This window comes from Stenella coeruleoalba (genome assembly GCF_951394435.1).
Source record: "Stenella coeruleoalba genome assembly, chromosome: 6".
Lineage (NCBI taxonomy): Eukaryota > Metazoa > Chordata > Mammalia > Artiodactyla > Delphinidae > Stenella > Stenella coeruleoalba.
In genome coordinates this window covers 47,515,019-47,532,869 of record NC_137151.1, presented here as the reverse complement: position 1 = coordinate 47,532,869, position 17,851 = coordinate 47,515,019, and the positions used below count along the sequence as shown (strand labels likewise).

The window sequence follows — 17,851 nt, the reverse complement described above, 5'->3', positions numbered from 1 at the left end:
GCAGGGAGTCTAGTCAGTGGTCAGAACCCTGGACATCCTGCATGGCTAGAAGAGGTACAGGTTTCTTGCAGATCCCACTTGTCCAGGCCTCCCAGGACCATCCCCAACAGGGCAGCTCTGCCAAGCCACGGTGTCCTCCAGTTGCTCCTAGCCCCTTCACTGGGACCAATTCTCATAGACCAAAAAAGTCCAGATATGGAGGTTTAGGAGTTGCATGGTGGATGCTCTCAGTGAAGCCTCTACAGCCTTATACTGAGGCCCTGCATTATTGTTTGTAAAGATGATGCCCTCAGACTACCAGTATCAGAATCACCAGATTCATGACCAGATAGATGCTTGTTCAAAATGCAGGTTCCCGGACTCCTTGAATAGTATTCTTGGGATTGAGCTGTGAAAGCCCTATTTTTCACAGCCTACACTCTGAGTAACTCACATTCTGGATTACCCCCTAGATAGCTCAGCTCCTAGCCTCAGCATCTGATAAAAGAGGCCAAGGCAATGAGGGAGGGGGATGGGGGAGGAGACAGAACTATGAAGGCCAAAGGAGAAGTGGGAGGTGTGATAGGAAGATGCTAGACTGTTTCGGGTGCACAGCCGTGGAGCTATGCCTAAAGGCAGACTGAAATTACGACAGCCATTTTCTCTCCAGTTTCTACCACTTTCACCTTTGTGCATCCACTATTCACCTTTGTCCTCTGGCATGCTTTGTCCCCTGACATATCCAGCATCGCAGTGAAACCCTCCACAAATCGAAGAGTCAGTGACCAAGATCTAGGTGAAAAGTAAAATGTCCAAGATCCAAAGGTCAGAGCAAAGTTTCCTAACATGGCAATTGACGTCACAAAAATCGTGCATTAGAGTTAGTAATTTCTTACATGTGAGATACTTCCCAGTTCCTAAGTCCGTGCCGGTTCATACTGCTTATTTCACGCTTTGCACAGCTTTATAAGTTTTCTCCCAGTGAGAAAGGGAAACTGACCCACCTCCTTCCCTTTTCTTATGAGATGTATTTTACACAGTGACTGACACAGCAGAATGCAGACTGTATGGAAAACAATACCTGTAATTTCTGGCTGCTAACTTCACTCAGAGTTGGATTTGGGGAGGGTTTAGACAGAGCAAGGAGAAGATGTGTTCTGTACCTTTTTTTTTTTTTTCTTTTTCAGAAAGTGATGGATGGGAATTCAGTTTATTCTAGAATGTAGATCTATTCAAAATGGACCTTTGACAGGTCATTCCCTCACACACTCCTCATATTCATAGCTAATCCCCTTGTCTCTTTTACAAGAACAAACCTACATACCCTCATGCCCTCACTACTCCAGTTTTCAATGGACATTTTGACAAAGTACTTTTCATCATCTTGCTCATTAGGAGCAAATGAAATGAATCTGAGGTCTGGAACACTTGGCCATTCTAAGTCACTATTCAATGGACTAAAAAAATCCATGCAGTGGACTCTAATTAGATTTTTGGATTCTAGTTTTAAAACAGTTACATTGGAGACATCACACAGAGTCCATTTATAATGCAGAGGGCTTTCGAGGTCAGGTGTTAAAAGTTTGGGCCTTCCGGTCCGTAAGTCACCTCCATCTCTCATTCTCTAGTTTAGTGGCTCCCCAAATGGCTATGTATCAGAATCACTTGAGGAATGTATAAAAATACAGATTTTCTGACTCAGCCCCAACAAAAAGAAGCTGACTTTCTGGATTTGGGGCCTGAGAGTCTGATTTTCATTTTTTTTTTTTTTTTAAATATAAGTTCCCTGAGTGATTTTCATGCAGCCACCAAGGACCCGTTTACAGACGACATTTAGGAAGCACTTCTCTGGTCCAGTGGTTCTTGAACTTGCGTGTGCATCAGAAGCACCCGGAAACTTCATTAAAACACAGATTGAACCCTCAGAATTTCTGATTCCATGGGCCTAGAATGGAGGCTGAGCACTTGCATTTCTAACAAGTTCCCAGGTGATGCTGACACTGCTGGTCCGGAGACCACAATGAGAACCCCAGCTCCAACCCAGGTTACCTGTGAGCATGCTTACTATTCATTAGCACTTCTATTATGTGGCCAAAGACTGGGCTTCAGAAAAAGGAATAAACCTCTCAGGTCAAGGGTAACACACCCGGCTGAGCGTCAGAATCATCTGGGAGCTTTTTCTTTCACATTTAATTATTGGGGTGAGGCTTGGGCTCCCATCCCAGATCTACTGAGTCAGTGTCTCCAGGATGCCCTGGGAATTTGTATTGTTTTGAAGTTACCCAGAAGGTTCTGATTACAGGGACTTGAAAACATTGCCTTAGATGAGCCACACTTACGAGTTCATGAATAACTTATACTAAAAAATTGTTGTTTATCTGAAATTCCAATTTAAGGGGGCATCCCATGCTCTTAAATATTTGTAAATCTGGCCCCCCCTACTCACTCAGCTGCCTTTGCAGGCGTTTGTTTCCTCTGTGTGTTCTCTCTTTTGCTCAGCATAGCCCTATCTTAAATGCTCAGTGGAGCGGTGGTAAGGTAAGGAGAGCAATCCATGAAAACAAAATGTGTGGGGTGAAGAAGAGAAAATTAGATGTTTCCTCAAGAAAGAAAAATAAAAGGAAAGATCATTCATCTAGAAAGCAGAAACAAAATCAGAAAAAAATACTGGCTGCTAATGGTTTTTTAACCAATTCGTCAACTACACAGACGAATAAAAATACACCCACCAAAGATGCTATTAAAATGTTCCAACTGAAGCCATATATAATTAATTTCAAACAAGCATAAGCGATAAAAACTCAAATGCTTCAAGGTGCTGAGTGAAAGGCAGGATAAATCTACATCAGGCTTCAAAACGGACGCTTCCAGGTGAGTCTGGGGTTTCAGCCAGAGACGGGAAGGTAACGATGTCTGCTTCCTCCCTGTTGTACTGGAAGCTAAAGAGCCTTAGGAAGAGACTCTCCCAGTGTGTCAAGGATGAGAAGAAACAGACGGCTCGGCACCTTACAACAGCACGTCACTACTGAGAGGCTGAATCAAAGGAGTGGAACAATCAATCAAAACGAAGAAACATGCATGGATGCATCTAAGGAAAGTGACCTGGCAAAAACCACTGCAGAGGCTGAGGAACCCCCGTGAGCACCACGGTCCCGGTAAAGCGAGCAGCTTTCTCCCAATGCACTTCTGCCATTTCAGAGGTTAGGGGTCGGCACGCTTTTCCTGTAGAAGGCAAAAGAGTAAATCTTTTAGATTTCGTAGGCCAGATGCTCTTTGCTGCATCTACTCATCCTCGGTGTTGTAGCAGGAAAGAAGCTTGTAGACAATAGGTAAACCAATAGGCACGGCTGTGTTCCAATAAAACTGTGTTCACGGAAATAGGTAGTTGCTAGAGAGTGAGCATCTGTCTCCCCCAAATTCATGTGTTGGAGCCTAAATCCCAGATGTGGTGGTATTGGGATGTGGGGCCTCTGGGAGCTGGCTAGGTCATGCAAGTGGAGCCTCATGAACGCGATTAGTACCCTTATGCTCACTCTCTGCACTCTGCCCTGAGAGGATATGAGAAAACCACAGTCTGCAAACCTGGAAGAGAGCTCTCCCCAGACAGTAGATCTGCTGGCACCTTGATCTTGCATTTCCCAGCCTCCAGAACTGTGAGGATGACATGTTTTAGTTTAAGCCACCTGGTCAACAGCCTATCTGCTACAGCAGACTGAGAGCAGTGAGATGTATTTGTCCCATGGCCCGTAGTTTGCCAACCCCCATCATAGATGAGCCCGCGTGGCTCATGCAAGGACAGCCTCATTAGTGGATTCTACGGAGCACTCAGGATTCTAATGGTAGATGCTCAATTAAAAAAAAAAAAACACTTCATTAGCTCCTCACTATACATACAAGGGCAGAGTGTTTAAAGGTCACCCCAAAGTGTAAAGGCAGGAAATTAGGATTCTAGAAACAGAAGTTGTTGATTTGAAATTCTGGGACTATGTTATAAGAAGGAAAGAGAAGACAAGGGGACCAAACATTTTAGCATGTGTTTAGAAAGGTTCTCTTAGTGGCCCTGACATTCAGAGACAAGTTGACTGGGAGAGGGACACTAGTGCCAGTTTCTCTGTCTTTAAGCTGCTACTTTTGAGGGTCCATCACATGATAAGGTATCATCTTCCTTGATCAGGGAGGTTTCCTCACCTTCTCAACTCACTAATTTTGCATTTAGCATCCTAAGAAGGGTCCTTCACCCAAAAGAAAACTATGTCACAATGGCATAGAATTTTATACTTTAAGCTAGATTATATCACCTGTGGTGCATGAACACATAACTTCAATTAGCCTCCCTTATGACACTGGTAAATGTTTCATCTGAGATCGCCACATCGGCCAAGAAACACATAAGCATGCATTTTACATTGTATAATTTAAAAGTTTTATTTCCCCCCCACAATAGCAAATGGGTTTCATATTAGTTCCACTGGAAGTTTTCTTCTTGTAGTTGCCCTTCTCATTGACTGCACCGTTGGCGGGGAAATTGCTTTCTTATTGGAGAAGGGTTATATTTCATAGAGATGCTCTGAGCTAATCACAGAAAAGAGAGGGTCTGATCCAGCAGCCCCTGAAGGAGTTGATCAGTCAAGGAGTCCTTTCTGCTCCAGGCCTGGTCAGGTGGGGACAATACAGGCTACTGAACCTGCCCGTAGTAGATGCTGGCAAGACTCTCCTTGCAGAAGTGACTAAATGCAGCCCCTTTGATCAAGAAATATAAAATCCACAAAATCCCTCAGTCCCTGCCAAGTCCCCTTCCTCAGTGGCCTCGTGCAGGAGCATTTCAGCTAAGCACCTGGCTTCTGCTTTGGGGTCCGATGAGCATTCTTCACCAAGTGCAAGATGGGTCTTCACTCCAAAGTTCACTGTTTACACAGTTGTTGGCTTGTGCTTTAGAGGGCTGGTCTCTGCCTCGCCCAGGAATGGTGGTATCACATCAACAGCAGCATGAAGGCCCAGGCCAGCACTGGTAGGTGGAGCGCAGGGGCATGGCTGCCAGACGTCCTCTGAGCATGCATCACAGCAAAGACCGCATTAGTGTGGTTGGTGGGTAACTCAACATTGCAGATCATCCCTTCACAGCAAGACCTACACTCCTGTTACCAAAGGAAGAGGAGAAGGAAAGAGCAAGTGAATAAAGGGAAGAAGAGGGAAGGGTCAAATGAAGAAAAACAAAAGCCTTCTTCAGCTCTGAGGACAGAATTATTTTTTTTATCTTTTATGAGTATATAAATTTTTATTTCAATTTAAAAATTTTTTGAAATATAATGGCATACAAGAGAAAAATGCTGTCTTAATTTTTAAATGTTTGAGACTTAATAAACATTATGAATTTGAAAATGTACCTTTTTCATATCAAATTGACAAAGATTTCCAAAGTGTACATGAGCCTGGGTCCATGACGTGGTAGTAATTTTGATATTCTCAAACACTGCTACTGAGAATATAATTGCTTCAGTTTTCTTGGGGAGTAATTTGGCAATCTTTATCAAGAGCTTCAAGATTATTTATATAAATCAATCCAGTAATATGCAGTAATATGCACCAAAGTCGCAAAGATTATGTGGGGCTTCTTTTAGAATAGAGAAATATTAAAAGCTGCCTAGTATTTTTAATATGGAATTAGATAAATTATAGTACAAACACATATTTTAATATTATGTAGCCATTAAGAATATTTCTGAAGAATAGTTAATAGGTAAGTTTTCTTTAAAAGTATTTTTATTTTATATTGGAGTATATAGTTGATGTGTTAGTTTCAGGTGTCCAGCACCTAAACAGTTAGACATGTATCTATTCTTTTTCAAATTCTTTTCCCATATAAGTTATTGCAGAATATTGAGCAGAGTTCCCTGTGCTATACAGTAGGTCCTTGCTGGTTATCTATTTAAAATATAGTAGCATGTAAATATCAACCCCAAACTCCCAATTTATCCCTCTCCCCCACCTTTCCCCTTTGGTAACCATAAGTTTGTTTTCAAAGTCTGTGAGTCTGTTTCTGTTTTGTAAATAAGTTCATTTGTATCATCTCTTTTTTTAAAGATTCAGCATGTAAGTGATATCATATTTATCATACTAAGTCAGAAAGAGAAAGACAATCTCCAGGTCATCCGTGTTGCTGCAAATGGCATTACTTCATTCTTTTAACGGCTGAGTAATATTCCATTGTATATATGTACCACATCTTCTTTATCCATTCATCTCTCAATGGACATTTAGGTTACTTCCATGTCTTGGCTATTGTAAACAGTGCTGCAGTGAACACTGGGGTGCATGTATCCTTTCAAACCATGGTTATATGCCCAGGAGTGCGATTGCTGGGTCATATGGTAGTTCTATTTTTAGTTTTTTAAGGAACCTCCATACTGTTCTCCATAGTGGCTGTACCAATTTACATTCCCACCAACAGTGTAGGAGGTTCCTGTTTTCTCCACACCTTCTCCAGCATTTATTGTTTGTAGACTTTTTGATGATGGCCATTCTAACGTGTGAGGTGATATCTCGTTATAGTTTTGATTTGCATTTCTCTAATAATTAGTGGTGTTGAGCCTCTTCATGTGCCTCTAGGCCATCTGTATGTCTTCTTTTTTTTTTTAATTTTATTTATTTATTTTTTTGAACATCTTTATTGGAGTATAATTGCTTTACAATGGTATGTTAGTTTCAGCTTCACAACAAAATGAGTCAGTTATATATATACATATGTTCCCATATCTCTTCCCGCTTGCGTCTCCCTCCCTCCCACCCTACCTATCCCACCGCTCCAGGCGGTCACAAAGAACCAAGCTGATCTCCCTGTGCTATGCGGCTGCTTCCCACTAGCTATCTACCTTACGTTTGGTAGTGTATATATGTCCATGCCTCTCTCTCGCTTTGTCACCATTTACCCTTCCCCCTCCCCATAGCCTCCAGTCCATTCTCTAGTAAGTCTGTGTCTTTATTCCTGTTTCACCCCTAGGTTTTTCATGACATTTTTTTTTCTTAAATTCCATATATATGTGTTAGCATATGGTATTTGTCTCTCCCTTTCTGACTTACTTCACTCTGTATGACAGACTCTAGGTCTATCCACCTCACTACAAATAGCTCAATTTCGTTTCTTTTTATGGCTGAGTAATATTCCATTGTATATATGTGCCACATCTTCTTTATCCATTCATCCGATGATGGACATGTAGGTTGTTTCCATCTCTGGGCTATTGTAAATAGAGCTGCAATGAACATTTTGGTACATGACTCTTTTTGAATTATGGTTTTCTCAGGGTATATGCCCAGTAGTGGGATTGCTGGGTCATATGGTAGTTCTATTTGTAGTTTTTTAAGGAACCTCCATACTGTTCTCCACAGTGGCTGTATCAATTTACATTCCCACCAACAGTGTAAGAGGGTTCCCTTTTCTCCACACCCTCTCCAGCATTTATTGTTTCTAGATCTTTTGATGATGGCCATTCTGACTGGTGTGAGATGATATCTCATTGTAGTTTTGATTTGCATTTCTCTAATGATTAGTGATGTTGAACATTCTTTCATGTCTTTGTTGGCACTCTGTATATCTTCTTTGGAGAAATGTCTATTTAGGTCTTCTGCCCATTTTTGGATTGGGTTGTTTTTTTTTTGCTATTAAGCTGCATGAGCTGCTTATAAATTTTGGAGATTAATCCTTTGTCAGTTGCTTCATTTGCAAATATTTTCTCCCATTCTGAGGGTTGTCTTTTGGTCTTCTTTATGGTTTCCTTTGCTGTGCAAAAGCTTTTAAGTTTCTTTAGGTCCCATTTGTTTACTTTTGTTTTTATTTCCATTTCTTTGGGAGGTGGGTCAAAAGGGACCTTGCTGTGATTTATGTCATAGAGTGTCCTGCCTATGTTTTCCTCTAAGAGTTTGATAGTTTCTGGCCTTACATTTAGGTCTTTAATCCATTTTGAGCATATTTTTGTGTATGGTGTTAGGGAGTGATCTAATCTCATATTTTACATGTAGCTGTCCAGTTTTCCCAGCACCACTTATTGAAGAGGCTGTCCTTTCTCCACTGTACATTCCTGCCTCCATTATCAAAGATAAGGTGACCATATGTTCGTGGGTTTATCTCTGGGCTTTCTATCCTGTTCCATTGATCTTTCTGTTTTTGTGCCAGTACCATACTGTCTTGATTACTGTAGCTTTGTAGTATATAGTCTGAATTCAGGAAGCCTGATTCCTCCAGCTCCGTTTTTCGTTCTCAAGATTGCTTTGGCTATTTGGGGTCTTTTGTGTTTCCATACAAATTGTGAAAGTTTTTGTTCTAGTTCTGTGAAAAATGCCAGTGGTAGTTTGAAAGGGATTGCATTGAATCTGTAGATTGCTTTGGGTAGTAGAGTCATTTTCACAATGTTGATTCTTCCAATCCAAGAACATGGTATATCTCTCCATCTATTTGTATCATCTTTAATTTCTTTCATCAGTGTCTTATAATTTTCTGCATACAGGTCTTTTGTCTCCTTAGGTAGGTTTATTCCTAGGTATTTTATTCTTTTTGTTGCAATGGTAAATGGGAGTGTTTTCTTGATTTCACTTTCAGATTTTTCATCCTTAGTGTATAGGAATGCCAGAGATTTCTGTGCATTAATTTTGTGTCCTGCTACTTTACCAAAATTCATTGATTAGCTCTAGTAGTTTTCTGGTAGCATCTTTAGGATTTTCTATGTATAGTATCATGTCATCTACAAAGAGTGACAGCTTTACTTCTTCTTTTCCGATTTGGATTCCTTTTATTTCCTTTTCTTCTCTGATTGCTGTGGCTAAAACTTCCAAAACTATGTTGAATAATAGTGGTGAGAGTGGGCAACCTTGTCTTGTTCCTGATCTTAGTGGAAATGCTTTCAGTTTTTCACCATTGAGGACGATGTTGGCTGTGGGTTTGTCATATATGGCCTTTATTATGTTGAGGAAAGTTCCCTCTATGCCTACTTTCTGCAGGGTTTTTGTCATAAATGGTGTTGAATTTTGTCAAAAGCTTTCTCTGCATCTATTGAGATGATCATATGGTTTTTCTCCTTCAATTTGTTAATATGGTGTATCATGTTGATTGATTTGCGTATATTGAAGAATCCTTGCATTCCTGGAATAAACCCCACTTGATCATGGTGTATGATCCGTTTAATGTGCTGTTGGATTCTGTTTGCTAGTATTTTGTTGAGGATTTTTGCATGTATGTTCATCAGTGATATTGGCCTGTAGTTTTCTTTCTTTGTGACATCCTTGTCTGGTTTTGGTATCAGGGTGATGGTGGCCTCGTAGAATGAGTTGGGGAGTGTTCCTCCCTCTGCTATATTTTGAAAGAGTTTGAGAAGGATAGGTGATAGCTCTTCTCTAAATGTTTGATAGAATTCGCCTGTGAAGCCATCTGGTCCTGGGCTTTTGCTTGTTGGAAGATTTTTAATCACAGTTTCAATTTCAGTGCTTGTGATTGGTCTGTTCATATTTTCTATTTCTTCCTGGTTCAGTCTTGGCCGGTTGTGCCTTTCTAAGAATTTGTCCATTTCTTCCAGGTTGTCCATTTTATTGGCATAGAGTTGCTTGTAGTAATCTCTCATGAACTCTTTTATTTCTGCAGTGTCAGTTGTTACCTCTTCTTTTTCATTTCTAATTCTATTGATTTGAGTCTTCTCCCTTTTTTTCTTGATGAGTCTGGCTAATGGTTTATCAATTTTGTTTATCCTTTCAAAGAACCAGCTTTTAGTTTTATTGATCTTTGCTCTTGTTTCCTTCATTTCTTTTTCATTTATTTCTGATCTGATTTTTATGATTTCTTTCCTTCTGCTAACTTTGGGGTTTTTTTGTTCTTCTTTCTCTAATTGCTTTAGGTGCAAGGTTAGGTTGTTTATTCGAGATGTTTCCTGTTTCTTAAGGTAGGATTGTATTGCTATAATCTTCCCTCTTAGAACTGCTTTTGCTGCATCCCATAGATTTTGAGTCGTGTCTCCATTGTCATTTGTTTCTAGGTATTTTTGATCTCCTCTTTGATTTCTTCAGTGATCACTTTGTTATTAAGTAGTGTATTGTTTAGCCTCCATGTGTTTGTATTTTTTACAGCTCTTTTCCTGTAATTGATATCTAGTCTCATAGCGTTGTGGTCGGAAAAGATACTTGATACAATTTCAATTTTCTTAAATTTACCAAGGCTTGATTTGTGACCCAAGATATGATCTATCCTGGAGAATGTTCCATGAGCACTTGAGAAAAATGTGTATTCTGTTGTTTTTGAATCGATCCCTTAATCATTATGTAGTGTCCTTCTTTGTCTCTTCTAATAGTCTTTATTTTATAGTCTATTTTGTCTGATATGAGAATTGCTACTCCAGCTTTCTTTTGGTTTCCATTTGCATGAAATACCTTTTTCCATCCCCTTACTTTCAGTCTGTACGTGTCTCTAGGTCTGAAGTGGGTCTCTTGTAGACAGCAAATATATGCGTCTTGTTTTTGTATCCATTCAGCCAATCTGTGTCTTTTGGTCGGAGCATTTAGTCCATTTACATTTAAGGTAATTATCAAGATGTGTGTTCCCATTCCCATTTTCTTAATTGTTTTGGGTTCGTTATTGTAGGTCTTTTCCTTCTTTTGTGTTTCTTGCCTAGAGAAGTTCCTTTAGCAGTTGTTGTACAGCTGGTTTGGTGGTGCTGAACTCTCTCAGCTTTTGCTTGTCTGTAAAGGTTTTAATTTCTCCATCAAATCTGAATGAGATCCTTGCTGGGTAGAGTAATCTTGGTTGCAGGTTTTTCTCCTTCAACACTTTCAATATGTCCTGCCACTCCCTTCTGGCTTGCAGAGTTTCTGCTGAAAGATCAGCTGTTAACCTTATGGGGATTCCCTTGTGTGTTATTTGTTGTTTTTCCCTTGCTGCTTTTAATATGTTTTCTTTGTATTTAATTTTTGACAGTTTGATTAATATGTGTCTTGGCGTATTTCTCCTTGGATTTATCCTGTATGGGACTCTCTGTGCTTCCTGGACTTGATTAACTATTTCCTTTCCCATATTAGGGAAGTTTTCAACTATAATCTCTTCAAATATTTTCTCAGTCCCTTTCTTTTTCTCTTCTTCTTCTGGAACCCCTATAATTCGAATGTTGGTGCGTTTAATGTTGTCCCAGAGGTCTCTGAGACTGTCCTCAGTTCTTTTCATTCTTTTTTCTTTATTCTGCTCTGAAGTAGTTATTTCCACTATTTTATCTTCCAGGTCACTTATCCGTTCTTCTGCCTCAGTTATTCTGCTATTGATCCCATCTAGAGTATTTTTCATTTCATTTATTGTGTTGTTCATCATTGTTTGTTTCATCTTTAGTTCTTCTAGATCCTTGTTAAATGTTTCTTGCATTTTCTCTATTCTATATCCAAGATTTTGGATCTACTTTATCATTATTCTGAATTCTTTTTCAGGTAGACTGCCTATTTCCTCTTCATTTGTTAGGTCTGGTGGGTTTTTATCTTGCTCCTTCATCTGCTGTGTGTTTTTCTGTCTTTTCATTTTGCTTATCTTACTGTGTTTGGGTTCTCCTTTTTGCAGGCTGCAGGTTCGTAGTTCCTGTTGTTTTTTGTGTCTGTCCCCAGTGGCTAAGGTTGGTTCAGTGGGTTGTGTAGGCTTCCTGGTGGAGGGTACTAGTGCCTGTGTTCTGGTGGATGAGGCTGGATCTTGTCTTTCTGGTGGGCAGGTCCACGTCTGGTGGTGTGTTTTGGGGTGTCTGTGGACTTATTATGATTTTAGGCAGCCTCTCTACTAATGGGTGGGGTTGTGTTCCTGTCTTGCTAGTTGTTTGGCATAGGATGTCCAGCACTGTAGCTTGCTGGTCGTTGAGTGAAGCTGGGTGCTGGCGTTGAGATGGAGATCTCTGGGAGATTTTTGCTGTTTGACATTATGTGCAGCTGGGAGGCCTCTTGTGGACCAGTGTCCTGAAGTTGGCTCTCCCACCTCAGAGGCACAGCACTGACTCCTGGCTGCAGCACCAAGAGCCTTTCATCCACATTGCTCCTTAATTTGGGATGATTCGTTGTCTATTCATGTATTCCACAGATGCAGGGTACATCAAGTTGATTGTGGAGCTTTAATCCGCTGCTTCTGAGGCTGCTGGGAGAGATTTCCCTTTCTCTTCTTTGTTCTCACAGCTCCCAGGGGCTCAGCTTTGGATTTGGCCCCACCTGTGCGTGTAGGTTGCCGGAGGGCGTCTGTTCTTTGCTCAGACAGGACGGGGTTAAAGGAGCCGCTGATTCGGAGGCTCTGGCTCACTCAGGCCGGGGGGTAGGGAGGGTCACGGAGTGTGGGGCGGGCCTATGTCGTCGGCAGAGGCCGGCGTGACGTTGCTAGCCTGAGGCGTGCCGTGCGTTCTCCCGGGGGAGTTGTCCCTGGATCCCGGGACCCTGGCGGGCTGCACAGGCTCCCCGGAAGGGGGTGTGGATAGTGACCTGTGTTCGCACACAGGCTTCTTGGTGGCGGCAGCAGCGGCCTTAGCGTCTCATGTCTGTCTCTGGGCTCCGCACTTTTAGCCGAGGCTCGCGCCCGTCTCTGGAGCAGCGTTCTTAATCCCCTCTCCTCGTGCACCAGGAAACAAAGAGGGAAGAAAAAGTCTCTTGCCTCTTTGGCAGGTCCAGACTTTTCCCTGGACTCCCTCCTGGCTAGTCGCGGTGCACTAACGCCCTGCAGGCTGTGTTCACGCCGCCAGCCCCAGTCCTCTCCCTGCGCTCCGACTGAAGCCGGAGCCTCAGCTCCCAGCCCCGCCTGCCCCGGCGGGCGAGCAGACAAGCCTCTCGGCTGGTGAGTGCCAGTCGGCCCCGATCCTCTGCGCTGGAATCTCTCCGCTTTGCCCTCCACACCCCTGTTGCTGTGCTCTCCTCCGCGGCTCCGAAGCTCCCCCACTCCGCCACCCGCAGTCTCCGCCCGCGAAGGGGCTTCCTAGTGTGTGGACACTTTTCCTCCTTCACAGCTCCCTCCCGCTGGTGCAGGACCCGTCCCTATCCTTTTGTCTCTGTTTATTTTTTTCTTTTGCCCTAACCGGGTACGTGGGGGGTTCCTTGCCTTTTGGGAGGTCTGAGGTCTTCTGCCAGCGTTCAGTAGGTGCTCCGTAGGAGTTGTTCCACGCGTAGATGTATTTCTGGTGTATCTGTGGGGAGGAAGGTGATCTCCGCGTCTTACTCTTCCGCCATCTTCCCGGAAGTCCCATCTGTATGTCTTCTTTGGAGAAATGTCTATTTAGGTCTTCTGCCCATTTTTGGATTGGGTGGTTTGTTTTTTTGATATTGAGCTGCATGAGCTGCTTGTATATTTTGAAGATTAATCCCTTGTTGGTTGCTTCATTTGCAAATATTTTCTCCCATTCTGTGGGTTGTCTTTTCGTTTTGTTTATGGTTTCCTTTGCTGTGCAAAAGCTCTTGAGTTTAATTAGGTCCTTTTTTGTTTTGTTTGCTTGTTTTATTTCCATTATTCTAGGAGACGGATCAAAAAAGATATTGCTGCGATTTATGCCAGAGTGTTCTGCCTATGTTTTCCTCTAAGAGTTTTAGAGTATCAGGCCTTACATTTAGGTCTTTAATCCATTTTGAGTTGATTTTTGTGTATGGTGTTAGGGAGTGTCTAATTTCATTCTTTTACATGTAGCTGTCCAGTTTTCCCAGCACCATTTATTGAAGAGGCTGTCTTTTCTCCACTGTATAGTCTTGCCTTGTTTGTCATAGATTAATTGACAATAGGTGTGTGGGTTTTCTATTTCTATTGTTTTCTCTGGGCTTTCTATCCTGTTCCATGGATCTATATTTCTGTTTTTGTGCCAGTACCATACTGTTTTGGTTACTGTAGCTCTTTGGTACAGTCTGAAGTCAGGGAGCCTGATTCCTCCAACTCAGTTTTTCTTTCTCAGGATTGCTTTGGCTATTTGGGGTCTTTTGTTTCTCCATATAAATTTTAAAACTTTTTGTTTTGGTTCTCTGAAAAATGCCACTGGTAATTTGACAGGGATTGCACTGAATCTGTAGATTGCTTTGGGTAGTATAGTCATTTTGACAACATTGATTCTTCCATTTCAAGAACATGGTATATCTCTCCATTTGTCTGTGTCACCTTTGATTTCTTTCATCAGCATCATAGTTTTCTGAGTACAGGTCTTTTGTCTCCTTAGGTAGGTTTATTCCTAGATATTTTGTTCTTTTTGATGCAGTGGTAATTGGGATTATTTCTTTGATTTCTCTTTCTGATCTTTCATTGTTAGCATATAGGAATGCAAGAGATTTCTGTATCCTACGACTTTACCAAATTCATTGATGAGCTATGGTTGTTTTCTGGTAGCATCTTTAGGGTTCTCTATTTATAGTATCATGTCATCTGCAAACAGTAACAGTTTTACTTCTTTTTCAATTTGGATTCCTTTTATTTCTTTTTCTTCTCTGATTGCCATGGCTAGGACTTCCAAAACTATGTTGAATAATAGTGGTGAGAGTAGACATCCTTGTCTTGTTCCTGATCTTAGAGAAAATGCTTTCAGTTTATGGCCTTGATTAGATTGGTTCCCTCTATGCCCACTTTCTGGAGAGTTTTTATCATAAATGGATGGTGAATTTTGTCAAAAGCTTTTTCTGCATCTATTGAGATGACCATATGATTTTTATTCTTCAATTTGTTGATGTGGTGTACCACACCGATTGATCTGTGTATATCAAAGGAGGTTGGTCCAGGGGCTTAAGCAGGCTTTTTGGTGGGAGGGACTGGTTCCTGCCCACTGGTGGGTGGAGCTGGGTCATGTCCCTCTGGTGGGCAGGGCCGTGTCAGGAGGTATATTTAGCTGGTAGCTGTGTGCTCAGGAAGACTTTAAGCAGCCTGTCTGTTGATGGGTGGGGCTGTGTTCCCACTCCATTGTTTGGCCAGCAAACAAGGTGTCCCAGCACAGGAGCCTACAGGCTGTTGGGTGGGGCCAGGTCTTGGTGAGAAAATGGCGGGCTCCCAGAGGGCTCATGCCAATGAGAACTTCCCAGAACTACCACTGCCAGTGTCTTTGTCCCTGCAGTGAGCCACACCCCGCCTTCACAGGAGACCCTCCAATACCAGCAGGTAGGTCTGGCCCAGACTCTTATGAGGTTCCTGCTTTTCTCCCTGGGTCCTAGTCACACAAGACCCTGTGTGTGCCCTCTAAGAGTGGAGTTTGTTTCCTCCAGTCCTGTGGAGCTCCTGTGACAAACCCCAGTGGCCTCAAAGCCAGATTCTCTGGGGGCTCCTCCTCCCATTGCCAGACCCCCAGGCTGGGGAGCTTGATGTGGGGCTCAGAAGGGTGAACTTCTGTGACAGAATTATTTTCCAGTTCGTGGGTTGCCCACTGGGCTGGTATGGAATTTGATTTTATCACAGTTGCACCCCTTCCACCATCTCCTTGTGGCTCTTTGTCTTTGGATGTAGGATATCTTTTTTGGTAGGTTTCAGCGTTTTTCTTGTCAATGGTTGTTCAGCGGTCATCTGTGATTTTGGTGTTTCGTAAGGGAAGATAAGCTCATGTCCTTCTACTATGCCATCTTTTCTGCAAGTTTTCATACTGTAATTTTTCTAAGTGGAAACGTTTCTTTGAGGTGGGAATTGAGGAAGGGCCTGGCTGGGCAGTTCTGGCTTGGGGTCTCTTAAGTGGTTGCAGTGAGACAGTAACTGAAGTGCAAACATTTAGGAGGTTAAAGACCTCTCTGAGGACAGAATTGAGTTGGCTTTTAGTCTGTGAGTCATCCAGGCCCTTGGGCACCCTTCCCCCCACTTACCTCAAAGTAAAAACCATCTTGAGAGTCTTTTCAAGTGTGATACCTGCACCAACCCAAGCATAAGCAAGAGAAAGGCAAACTGAATAAGACTGCTTAACTGAGTCAACAACTGTTCTGAAGGTTTGTAAGCAGAAACACTGAAACAAAAATAAAAGCTAGGAACCTTTTGGATTGGTCATTGATTTTCTTTCTCAGTACTACTTGTTAGGGGATAATTATCACTCTTGTTGTCTGTACTAACACTGATTCCTATCTTTACAGTGGCATGCTCCCTCACGGCACAAGGTGTTCTCAAGGGAAGCACTCCCTGTCATGATATCGGATACAATGCCTCAACCTGATAAACCTGGACATTCACAGAGGCTTTCAGGATAAAGTATCTATATCACATGGCTTCCAGGATGGCCAGGTAAGATAAAGTATCTACCTCAGTGGTTCTCAATCCTGGCTGCACATCACAATCACCTTGGGGAACTTCAAAAAACAAAAATTCCTGAGGCCCAGGATCTCACTTCAAGTTGCTTCAATTGGTCTGGGATGCCCACCCCACACCAAAGCCCACAAAAGCTAACCAGCAGATTCTCCTTTGTAGCTGGAGCTAAAAGCCAATGGTGTCAGCAACTGAACTTATCTATGAAACAGACTCACAGACGTAGAGAAACAACTTGTGGTTGCCAAGGCGGGGAGGGAAGGATTGGGAGTTTGGGGTCAGCAGATGCAAACTGTTATATATAGGATGGATAACCAACAAGGTCCTACTGCATAGCACAGGGAACTATATTCAATATCCTGTGATAAACCGTAATGGAAAAGAATATGAAAAAGAATATATAACTGAGTCATTTTGGTGTACGGCAGAAATTAACACAACACTTTAAATCAACCATACCAAACTAAATTTTTTTAGAAAGCCACTGGTGTCAGGACCATTTTCTTTATGTATAGGCTAAATTGAATTTGAAGAGCTCATGAAATTAACATACTTTCAAGTAATTTTTTCTCAACCATTTCAGGATTCCAGGCATGTAAAAGAGTAAAATGCTCATTTAGAATGGTAGAATGAGAAAACTGAAGAGATAGATACATTTTAGATGAATCTATCGCTCATTTTTTTTTTTTTTGTGGTACGCGGGCCTCTCACTGTTGTGGCCTCTCCCGTTGCGGAGCACAGGCTCCGGATGCGCAGGCCCAGTGGCCATGGCTCACGGGCCCAGCCGCTCCGCGGCATGTGGGATCTTCCCGGACTGGGGCACGAACCCTGGACCCCCAACCGCTGCGCCACCAGGGAAGCCCTCTATCGCTCATTTTAATAAGCTGGGGTTAACCTCTCATATTCTCACCTCCTCGTCTGTTTCCACCTTCTCAGTGCAGTGCTCTTGGTGATTCTAGCCATAAACAAAATATGTAAGCTGGGCTGTGTAGTGTTGGTCATCCTCTCGTGCATGGATTGTTTGCTTTTGGGGCTTCCAGTGTTGACTTCAGACAATTCACCCAAAGTCCAAGGTCTAGACCCTGGGGTCTAGCTCTGGAATCTGAGAATTATCATTTGTTTTTAGTAATATTATTGTTTGATGGACAGAAAGGCTTCTTCTTTCATCTCCATTGTATCAGTGTAAGGGAGTCTCTCAAAGTATACGTATGTTTGACATTATCTATCCTTCCTGCCTCTCTATATACAACCAGCCGTCACCATCAAGAAACCACAGGACGATAACTACACACACATATGCTCCTTACCGTGTGTTCAGAATCTCGGCTGTGGTGGCAGCCAACAAAATGACATTCACTTGTGGAGGCACACTTTTTGGTGATCGATGTACTCCTTCCATGACTGGTAAAGTGATGTACTGTCAAACAGTACCGTGTATCTAGGCAGAAAAAAGCAACTTGTTTTTTTTGCAATGTAAAAAGCAACCTTTCAACAGTCACTTCAGAAATGACTAAAATTCAGGATGATCCTTACGTTTCTAGGCGGCATTAGCATCTGAAGCACATGTCTATTTTTAAAATGAATATAAATGGGCACTTATTCTTTGGTGCCAGGTAAAGCTGAGAAAAAATTGGACAAGCTTTTCATCAAAAC

General features: G+C 42.2%; 1 protein-coding gene and 1 long non-coding RNA gene across 2 annotated transcripts in view; one reads left to right on the top strand and one right to left on the bottom strand.

Moving 5' to 3' along the window:
- Positions 1–17,851, top strand: part of LOC307188219 — a 119,730-nt gene that overhangs the window by 100,486 nt on the left and 1,393 nt on the right. Inside the window, exon 2 of the long non-coding RNA XR_013828847.1 lies at positions 16,030–16,177. This is a non-coding gene — a long non-coding RNA (uncharacterized lncRNA). The remainder of the gene's footprint in view (positions 1–16,029; positions 16,178–17,851) is intronic.
- The window catches only part of LYPD6B (LY6/PLAUR domain containing 6B), a 213,782-nt gene continuing 200,316 nt past the window's right edge, over positions 4,386–17,851 (bottom strand). Inside the window, exons 5-6 of the mRNA XM_079925011.1 lie at positions 17,506–17,636; positions 4,386–5,114 (exon numbers count right to left, since the gene is read on the bottom strand). Coding sequence (XP_079781137.1) covers positions 4,950–5,114; positions 17,506–17,636 — 296 coding nt within the window. The 3' untranslated portion in view covers positions 4,386–4,949. The remainder of the gene's footprint in view (positions 5,115–17,505; positions 17,637–17,851) is intronic.